Source organism: Epinephelus lanceolatus, chromosome 3 (assembly GCF_041903045.1).
Source record: "Epinephelus lanceolatus isolate andai-2023 chromosome 3, ASM4190304v1, whole genome shotgun sequence".
Lineage (NCBI taxonomy): Eukaryota > Metazoa > Chordata > Actinopteri > Perciformes > Serranidae > Epinephelus > Epinephelus lanceolatus.
Genome location: NC_135736.1, coordinates 30,170,714 through 30,180,686, shown reverse-complemented (window position 1 = coordinate 30,180,686; position 9,973 = coordinate 30,170,714). Strand labels below are relative to the sequence as shown.

General features: G+C 39.7%; 2 protein-coding genes across 2 annotated transcripts; both read right to left on the bottom strand.

Annotated features, from left to right (window-relative positions):
• Positions 1-1,647: 1,647 nt before the first annotated feature.
• Positions 1,648-6,121, bottom strand: toporsa (topoisomerase I binding, arginine/serine-rich a). The gene is made up of 2 exons (XM_033624181.2): positions 5,968-6,121; positions 1,648-4,642 (listed from the first exon to the last, which is right to left on the bottom strand). The coding sequence occupies exon 2, from the start codon at positions 4,637-4,639 to the stop codon at positions 2,282-2,284; it is 2,358 nt and encodes a 785-aa protein (XP_033480072.2). The 5' UTR covers positions 4,640-4,642; positions 5,968-6,121; the 3' UTR covers positions 1,648-2,281.
• Positions 6,122-6,959: 838 nt separating this feature from the next.
• ndufb6 (NADH:ubiquinone oxidoreductase subunit B) lies at positions 6,960-9,370 on the bottom strand. Its single transcript, XM_033624821.2, has 4 exons — positions 9,095-9,370; positions 8,195-8,287; positions 7,339-7,383; positions 6,960-7,093 (listed from the first exon to the last, which is right to left on the bottom strand). The coding sequence occupies exons 1-4, from the start codon at positions 9,272-9,274 to the stop codon at positions 7,028-7,030; spliced, it is 384 nt and encodes a 127-aa protein (XP_033480712.1). The 5' UTR covers positions 9,275-9,370; the 3' UTR covers positions 6,960-7,027.
• Between the last annotated feature and the right edge of the window lie 603 nt (positions 9,371-9,973).

Below are 9,973 nucleotides of genomic sequence, written 5' to 3'. Positions count from 1 at the left end.
ATGGTATGAAAATAGTGTAAAAATAAAGGTGATTGCATGACAAATAATTGAGATGAGGTGAAAAGATAACAAAAACAAAAAAAGTCAGTTTGCTAAACAAATAAGAGTTAAACTGAAATGTTTAAATAACCTAACAGTTTTTGCCAGTTTATAATTTTTGAGATTACAGTTTTCAATAGTAGTCAAGTAAGTTTTAATTATGTACTTTTCGTCAGCCGAGAATTTGGGAATGTTAAAAATGAGTAATATATCTATCTTTGTTAGTATGAAATATTTCCCAGAAGGTTTTAAAAGGTCTTTACAAAAAAATCAAACCAAAAAGAAGTGATATGAAAACAATCTACAAACACATGTTCAATCGTTTCCCCTTCACAATTTTGGGAAGAAACTATAGATATTAGCTTTAACAGGGACGTCCTGCTCCACTATAATACTTTCCTAATTGTGTACTCTGTCCTCATTACTTGTCTGACTGCTTTCCATATTATAAAAGGGGTAAAAGAAAGAAAGAAATTATAAGAAAGGAAAAAACACATTTAAATTCAAACATAAGAACATGCTTTTGAAATAGTCTGCAGTCCTCTGAAGAATATTATATTTAATTTGTGGTAAGACATGCAAAACTGTGCAAAAACTGTGGTATAGTCCTTTAATGTGAATGTTCCCTGACTGAATGTGGCCTTGACACAGAAAATTTAGAGAACAGAGCAAGACATTTCAGTGTTGACTGTGCTCATTTAAATGGACACTGCTGTATTACACTGCTAGGAGTCCAAAGACCAACCTCTCTCACTCACACACACACACACACACACACACACACACACACACACACACACACACACTAATAAAACAGGCATTTAATTGGCTATATCATAAAGTGATCATTCATCATTCATCATCTTGTTTCACTTCCTGGTTTGCTATTTCAACACACTTACAGAGCCCTCAAAAGTGTTCCCTGAACACTTTGTCACCGCCAAAATGAAAGATAAATTATCAGTGTTAATACAACAGATTTTAAGACCGAGTTTTGCATCTAACCCTTCTACACCGACGAGTTTCATCAGCCCAGCTCTTTGCAGATCTGTATCATAGAACGCATATGGAAGACAGGGACAAAAAAGCCTGTCTGATTAAATAAATAAACAGCCACAGCCATATCTTGATTTCAAGTGGCACCACAAACTTATTTGTGAGGCTACAACGCTTCTCTTCCCTACAACTGTTTTAGATCTTTGATCTAGTTTGAAGCTCTAACACAAGATGTCAACTAGTCAACAGGGGTTTTTACTCCTCCAACACTTTATAATAATCTCATCTTGGATATGAAAACCATGTATCTATCTAGGGGTTTTAAAAGTCAGTTTTACCAGGTGTGTTTGCATAGGGGAAACACCAACCCTTACTTATAATGGTAATTCCACAAATAGGTTTGTGCTGCATGTTATGTACCAAAGATGTTTGACGACATTTTACCATTGCCAAAACACACAAAGTAAAAAAACACATCAATCTAGCTGAAGTCACTTTAAGACAGTTGGCAAACGTATGGCCCAGGTATTATCAATATGTTCCCAACAATATTTTCAACACAGTTAACCTGCACCTCTAAGACATAAACAGAAAACCAACTGCGCAAAGTTGCTCTTTACAATTTATTTTAAATAAATTCCAATACAAAAGAACCCATTCTGAAATCCAAACACCACTTGTGTATAAGTACTACTCCATGTGCAGCAGGTAGGAATTGTTTTGCCTCGAGAATATAGCGGACTTATGATGACAAAAAAGAAAAATCACTGTAATCAATATTATCCCTGAGAGCACCATAGAAATAAAATACATCCATTAAAGAAAATTTCCTGAATAAGAATTGACACTTTAAAAAAAAAGATATGCAACTCCTAATTTAATTCCATTCTGTTCATAGTGGCACTTGGCACATAGAATAGGATTGTTTTAGGTGTTTGTGAACACAGTCAAGAAACCAGACCGTGATGGTCTTTAAAACATGGTCATTTATCCGATGCTGACAACTTTTCAGTTCACTACAGATATCTGCGTTCGTCATGTAAGCCAGCGTCCTGTCAACTGTCTCAGTAGAAAACACTTTGGTGGCATGTAAAGGGATACATATGAAACTATATCCTTCAACATCTGGGGAACTTCAACATACTGAACATTGATTTGATCAAAAATACTGCTGGCAGACATTAGCAGCTGAGTGTGAATCCATCAGTTCCCACCACACACAGCTAGAATCTGAAATTCCAATTAACTACTCAAGCGTGTCCAGAGGGGATGGGTCCACTGAGTCATCTGTGGTACTGCTGATGGGGTTGTCCTTATTACCGCTGCTTGTCTGGGTGTCATGAGCACAAGAGTCACTGTCACTATCAATGGTGATGACAGCAGGTGAGTGCTTCTCAGTGCGTTCACTACTCTTGTGCCTTTTGCTTTTCTTCTTGTGTTTCTTCTTTTTCTTGTGGTGGCGCTTGCTTCGCTCGTGAGAGTTTTCCTCGTTGACGAGCTCCACACTGAGGCTCCTGCTGGTCTTCCTCGACCTGTCTTTGGATTTTTTGCAATGCTTCTCTTTGCTCTTTTTCTTGTGTTTTACAGGGGAGTCACCTTCAGCATTTGAATTGGAAAGTTCTTTTTTGGACGCTTCCTCCAAATGTCTCGTTTTGTATTTTCTCTTTCCGCCGGGCTTGTCATTGTGAGGCCTCCTTTTCATCGAAGGGGAGCGACTGCTGGAAGGAGTACGAGAACGAGAGTGCCTCCTGTCTCGTCTCCGCAAGTCCCTGCTGCGGCTCCTGGAATGGGAGTGCCGATCAGAGTATTTGCGGCTACTGTAATAGTAGGACCGCCTCTCCGTGTAATGCATCCCACTATTATTTCTCTCTTCGCAGTAATGCCTATATGACTGATAGCTGCTATCACTGTCCCTCTTTTTATAATTACGGTCACATTTTGAGATCACCAAGCTCCTGGTAGAGTGCCTGCGCTCTGAACTTCTCGACCTCCTCTTTCTCCAACGGTCTCCGTCCTTTGACCAGTGCCTGTCCCTAGATCTATCATTACACTCAAATCTTCTGTCTGTATCTTTTCTGTCTGACTTACTGGACGTCTTGTGCCTCCTGGATGTCGAAGAGCTACAGCTTTCTCTTAAAGCCAAAGGATGACAATGTTCTGAATCTACATTTTCTGACTGTCCAGCACCACTTGGATCACTACTCTGTGAAGCTACAGGACTCAGACTGCAGAAGCGGATGTGCTGAGGTAGTAGAGGCACTGCTTTAATATCTTCACAGTCAGACTCATCGGAGTTAGAGGAGAGATGGACCAGCTCGGGCGTTCTCTCTGCTGTTGGCTTAACATAACCAACAATAACACAGTCATCGCTGTCATAAGACGGACACTCTTCGTTGTTAACTTCACCCTGGATCATGTCTGTTTGGTTATGAGGACTCACTTGCTGTGAAGAGGCCCTAGACTCACGTGTCTCCTCCTCTAAACTGCTGTCTGAGTCTGAGTCAAGGACTGACAGACACTCTGCCCTGCTCTGCTCTGCTGTCGTGGAGTATGATGGCCCAGGCGTCTCATCATCCCACACAGAGTGGCTCAGAGTAGAAGTGGAGTCTCCTGGCGGGTCCAAATCCGCCGAGTGCTCTTCATCCTCTGAGATAGCTATTACAGATGAATTGGAGCTGCTGCCTTCATTTGAGGAAGGGGCTGGGTAGTCGTAGGCAGCATGCTGGTCATAGGCCTCCATATTGAAGGGGGACTTTGCAAAGCTGATGAATTCATGCAGAAAGTGCTCTGTGCGCCCCTGGAGGAATGGCCTGAGCTCTTCCAGAATAGCTCCATCCTCCATGTCGTAACGTGTAATGCGTGACATGATGATGTGTTGAACTATGTTGACCAAAGAGCCGTGGGCTCCATACAGCACAATGAGTTCTCTTTTTAACCAGGGGATCAGTCTATGCAGGCAAGCAGGATTACGTCGGAAAAACTCAGCTGAGGTGTCTCGAGAGCGGCCACCATCCCGGACATTCCGAACCCTCACTCCCCGTCGATACAGTTCCCTCCTGAAATTCACCATTTCCTGCTCTCTGACATTGTTCACAGCCCTGCCTTCACTCGCTGCTCTCCTCTTGGCTGCCAACCTCATCATCATTCGCCGGATGTAACGGTCCTGCGGCTGTTGTGGAGCATTTGCTGAGGCTTCAAACATTACTCCGTTATCTGGAGGTGGAGAGGTCCTTCCTCGCATCTGTCGATGGACCCCGGTAAGAGTTGTGCGGTATCTAAATCGCACTCCCTGAAAAGTCCCAAAAGAGGTACTTTCCACCGGCCGAAGGTCATACTTCTTGAAGTCTTGCTCCGATTTTATACTGTGATAGATTGAATGAAACGGCTGTTTGCATAGAGGGCACTCAGCCTTGTTCTTGGACCACTCATGAATACAGCGGAAACAGAACTTGTGCAGGCAGAGATCCAGGTAAGAAATATTGTTGAATATGTCCAAACAGATGGGACACTTGGAGTCTGGTGACACCTCTGCAGACATTGTCTCAGAGGTTTTCCTTCTGCCCCTCTTCTGGCTCTGCTGCAGGGCAATCTTGATTGCTGACATGTTCTGACATAATAAGAAAAAAAGATTATTATTAGTATTAAGAAATGAAATTATTATGAAATCACACATACAAAATAAAAACGATAAGGCAGCCATAAAGTGACCTGTAAAGTCCTAATGAGGTGCTGCAGTTAAGTACAAAAATCCAACCTATAAACTTAAGTAGCTTAATTTTACAATTATCCCTACAGCTGCTAAAAATATGCCCCTGTTCACTGAAATAATTTGCACATGGTGACTTGTAAAGTGTTACTTAATGTGCCAGATGAAGTAACACATTCCACATCATGAATACAAGACTTGAACTTGTTTCTCCAAATATACAGCATGCACCAGATTCAATCATAAATCCTTGTTGAGGATCACGACCTGCTGCTGTTGACAGGTGTGTCCTTGTCGAGGTATACTTCTTCGTATTTGCTAAAATTAACAATTTCTAATCATTATATTAACTATAAAATAAATTACCAAATAAATGTATGCCAATACATACAATGCTTAATGGCTAGTATTTTAATGTTATTATGACATGTCAGCTGTTATAACAACAACATAGCTGTCTCTCTCCAAATGCATGTCTGCTTAACCTTGCATACATTTAAAACCCATTCATGGTGCTGCCATAGACTATATATGGGCGCTAGTCTATAAATACAAATAAACGACTTGATTTGACATTATTATACGCTGTTATGAGAACAAACATGTCTTGTAATGACAATTAGATGAGAATAATTAACACACATGGGTGCTTGACTCGTATAAACAATGGATATGTGGTTATGACAGCCCGTGATACGTAACAACTACTACAGCCTTAATGTTACATTAGGTCTGGTGTTGTACATGTTAAAACCTAAAAATGCCTTTTCCATCTATCGCTATTCATTTGTCATCGAGACCACTGAGAGAAACACGTCTGAATAAAGCTACTATTAGACTGATAATCGTTTTGCCCTTCAATTGCGTTGTTGTTTTCGGTTAGCATTAGCTAGCTTAGCAGCTAAGATACAACCGTGCTGTCACCGCCTATGGTGCCCCCTCAGAAGAAGTGACTAACGTTTGTGTCGGTGTTGGGAATACGTTGTATTACTTTAAGTGCTGATATAATATCAACAGTTCTGACATTTACTATTCAACTGTTATGTCAGAGGTACATTGGCGCTACCCCTGACCGAAACTGCGAACTATAACGTTAGCTCAAGAACTGGTGAACTTGGTTAGCTAAAGTTAGCATGCTAGCTAAGTAGCGTTAGTTAGCTAGGCTAGGCTAGGCTAGGACAGCTACGGCTAGCTAGGACGTTTGAGAAAAGTTGTGCAGTATTTACTTTTGGCTTCTTCGGACACGTACGCTGTTGGCAAATGATTAGCCCTCTCCGTCGTGTAGAAAACCATTCACTTCCGAATAACTGTCATTCAGGAGCAGCTCTTTACAAGCCCCGGAGCCAACACTCCCTCCATATCCTACATTTGTATTTATTTGATTTAACTATGAGCCACTTCCGCTCTTCAGAATAAAAGCACCGTCTTTACATTTTGAAGAACCATAAAAACACACATGCACGGCCAACAAAAGATAAAAAATATTTTAATTATCCTCATTTACATTCTTGGTGATAATAGCTATTCCACATTGTACGTGCTGCACTGTAATCCATATTTTTCCACACTTCCGGTCAATAGTGACCAGAATAAAAGTCAAAAGCCTTGTTTTTTTTATGTTGTATGACACCACATGTCTTACATGTAAAGTGTTATTTATAAGGTGAGGATTCTCACTCCAGCTATTAGTAGTCTGAAACACCACCTGAGTAACAGCAGTGTAAAAGCAGCACAGTTGGTTGTCTCTTTATGTTGTAGCAGAGTTGGTATAAATCTGAAATTTAAAACCAACATATACATTTGCATCCTACCTATAAAGCTCTCAAACACTGCAAAGTTATTTTCTCTTTTTTAACTGATATCTTTCCATTTACTGCATTTAAATGCTTCTTCTTTGCATTACATTCGAACCCCAAATTTGAATTTCCCCTCAGGGCTATCAATAAAGTATATCTTATCATCCTGCCTCAAAAAGAAAGGAATCTATCAAGTTAAGTAACATGTAATCAAATTGTTATTTACAGCCAAGTGCTGCCCCACTAAGGTTGAGTTTACAAAACACTGTTATCTGTAAATGAACATGATCCAATAGTGAGCTGGGAAATGTATTTCTAAGAAATACTACAGCCTCTCACTCATGTAAGCATAAAAAAAAATACTTCTCCACTGTAGTATGTTACTATTTACATTCATTTGTAAAATCACACATACTCATAAATGATTTTGTAATATTTTATTGTCATATACACAGTTTTTACAACAGAAAATCAATGAAATATTTCAACTTCAGTGATGACCATGACTCTCTGGGAGACCTGGAACAACTTCGCCCGTCTCCAGAATGGTGTCACCCTTAACACAAAAACAAGGACAAAAAATTTGAAATACTCTTTTCCAACAATAAGACATCTCAGAGAGCAACTCCTCTAGACATTTGTCAGCGCATCTCAAGACTGTGGCCTGACAATCATATCTTACTATGGCTGATAAAGTAAGCTCATATGCAGTTGTGCGTACAAACAATACAAATGACGATTATAGTAATTATAGAAAGGACAAAAGTACAATGGTAGAATTAATGAATTAATTATACTTACAGGGAACAGCTTGGGTTTCAGTTCCACAATGCCATAAGGCCTTTTCTGTGGGGCAAAAGATATTGTTATTTAGTATGCTGACATATGCATGAATTGAGTATGTGATGTGTGTAGTGATGTAATGTACCCTTGTTTGTCAGATGCAAGAGAGAATTAAACAACATGGAATAAAGCCAATGCTGCCTGTCCGTAATTCTAAAATACTCCTGCTTCCTTTGCAAGTTACCCTTCTTGTATGCTACCTAAAGAATTAAATAACACTTTAGATCAGTGATACTCAACTTACAGCCCGTGGGCCAAATCTAGCCCATGATAAGGTGCCAGGTGGCCTGCTGACCATTAAATAAGGTGGTAAATAAGGTGCCCATGTGCTTAAAAATATCAAAAGCTTGATTATCCCAAAAAAGGGGATAGAATCCCCCAGACTCAACAGAAGTCCTGAGTGTCCTAAAATCCTAGAAACACCCCTGTGTACACCCGACCTGTGCAAGGCTGCTGCAACTTGGCTTGCATTGCTTATTCGTTTTATCTGATATATATTATGAATCATTGTTTGTTAACTGGCCCCTGGCCTTCTATCATTCTGCAAAAGTGGCCCCCGGGCAAAGCAAGTTGGGTATCCCTGCTTAGATACTAAAATATTAATATGTTATAAATCAGGAACTTAAATGTGCAAGTGCCTAAAAGAAAAGCTCATGGAGCTTAGAGGTTTGACTCTAATGCACATAACTTCCAGGAGTCCTGCTTATGAAGTCATAAAATTCTGTTCAACACTATTCATATGGGTCTCTAATCTGTTTACTCATTATTCATCTGCGAATATAACAAATTGTGTTTAATATTTCTGTTGACTTACAGCAATGTGGTATTTCACATAGTAGTGGACAAGCCAAGCAGGTATCAACAGGCGTGTTAATGTGAAAACTCCACCTCTGTATGCTTTGTAGGTCTGTAAGGAGACACACACATTAGAGACAGGTTATATTATAGAGAAGAGAATTACATCATGAAACATAGTGATTATTCTGACTGCTTTAAAACAGGTAACCACTGCTCTGTCACTCAGCAGGTGAGGAGTTGTATGTAAAATATTCAGGTGTGAAATACTAACAAATGAAGTGTGTTTTACAAAGATGAAATTGAATCAGAATAGGTGCTGGTTTGTGTGCTTGGCTAAGGCATCTTAAAGAAGCCCCAAATGTAAAATCAATTGAGATAAAGTGGGATTGTTACAGTTTCATAGAACAAATCACCACATGTAAAAGGATACTGATACCATGATCTAAACATGCTGGTAAACCTTCCTCTATAGTTTGTACACCAGTAATTTTCTTATGCTCTAATATATAATTATATATATATATAAAATCACATAATAATTTATGTGATTATGATGCTTTATTTAATCACATAAAAAGTCATTGCATAATATGACATAGCCTAGTGATAAGACCCTCCATACTCTACAGTCAGATGGTAAATGTAATGCAATAAGCACATGTTAATTTTGTTGACACACGATTGAAATAACTACAAGCTTGTCATTTTCAAACAGCAGTAAATTGGGTTAACCTCACCACGTTGAAGGTGGTAGCATTTAGCTGCAGTGTAGCTCTAAATACGTTAGCTTTAATAAGCTAACAACGGTTACACCGTATAAAGCGTTCAGTTTGTTTTCTGATATTTCGCATGCAAACTACTATTATCGTGGGTTGTTTTGCTAGCTAGCTAGCGTTAGCTGTGCACAGGGACTCACGTAAAGCCTCCACAGGCTCTTGGGCTCCAGGAAACCAGCCCAGAACTTGGCGATGGCGCCGGGAGGTTTAGCCTGTATCACGGGCTCCCTTGGGCTGAGCTCCTGGTCCTTCAGCCACTGCCTCCGGAGCTTCGAGAGCTGCTCGACACGGAGCTTCTCGTCTGGTGTGTAACCAGACATTTCTTGTTTCTGGATATTCAACCTCAGAAGACTTACAATGACACCATGGAGGACACTTCCCTTCGCAGGCAACGGCACCAACCACGAAGAAGAAGACAAAGCGGAAACGTGGCACGGACTGAACAGCGGGACGAATTCTACTGCGACACCTAGTGGACCGGAAGAGCAACTGTGACATCATGTGTTTTCCTTATTCTTTATTCTTCTAATTGTAAATAAAACTCATGTTATTATTCTGAGAGTGACAAAAATGTTGCGTGACTTCCAGAAGCAGTTATTTTACAACATGCAAGCAATAGATTTAGTCAGAGTTTGTAGTTCAGAGTCATATTCACTTTTATTTGCCAAGTGTGTATATAGGGAATTTGTTTGTTTGTTGAACATACTTTTTGGCTTTTCTTTGTTGGAATCATATTTTGTGTTTTATATTGCTTGTTTTAGAGCTGTATTTTTTTTATTTTATTTTTTTGTTCTATGTTGTCTGTCTGTTACTTAGATTGATGTCTGTCTTGGCCTGGACACCCTTGAAGGGTTTTTTTTAATCTCAAGAGGTTTTTCTGGTTAAATAAAGGTCAAATAAATAAATAGATAAATTTTAAAAACAGGTGAAAGAGATAACATTAACGATGGCTTAATTCCAATTAGCTTCCCAATAAGCTATTCCAGTGATGCACGATGACAGCGTCTCCCATAAGTGTT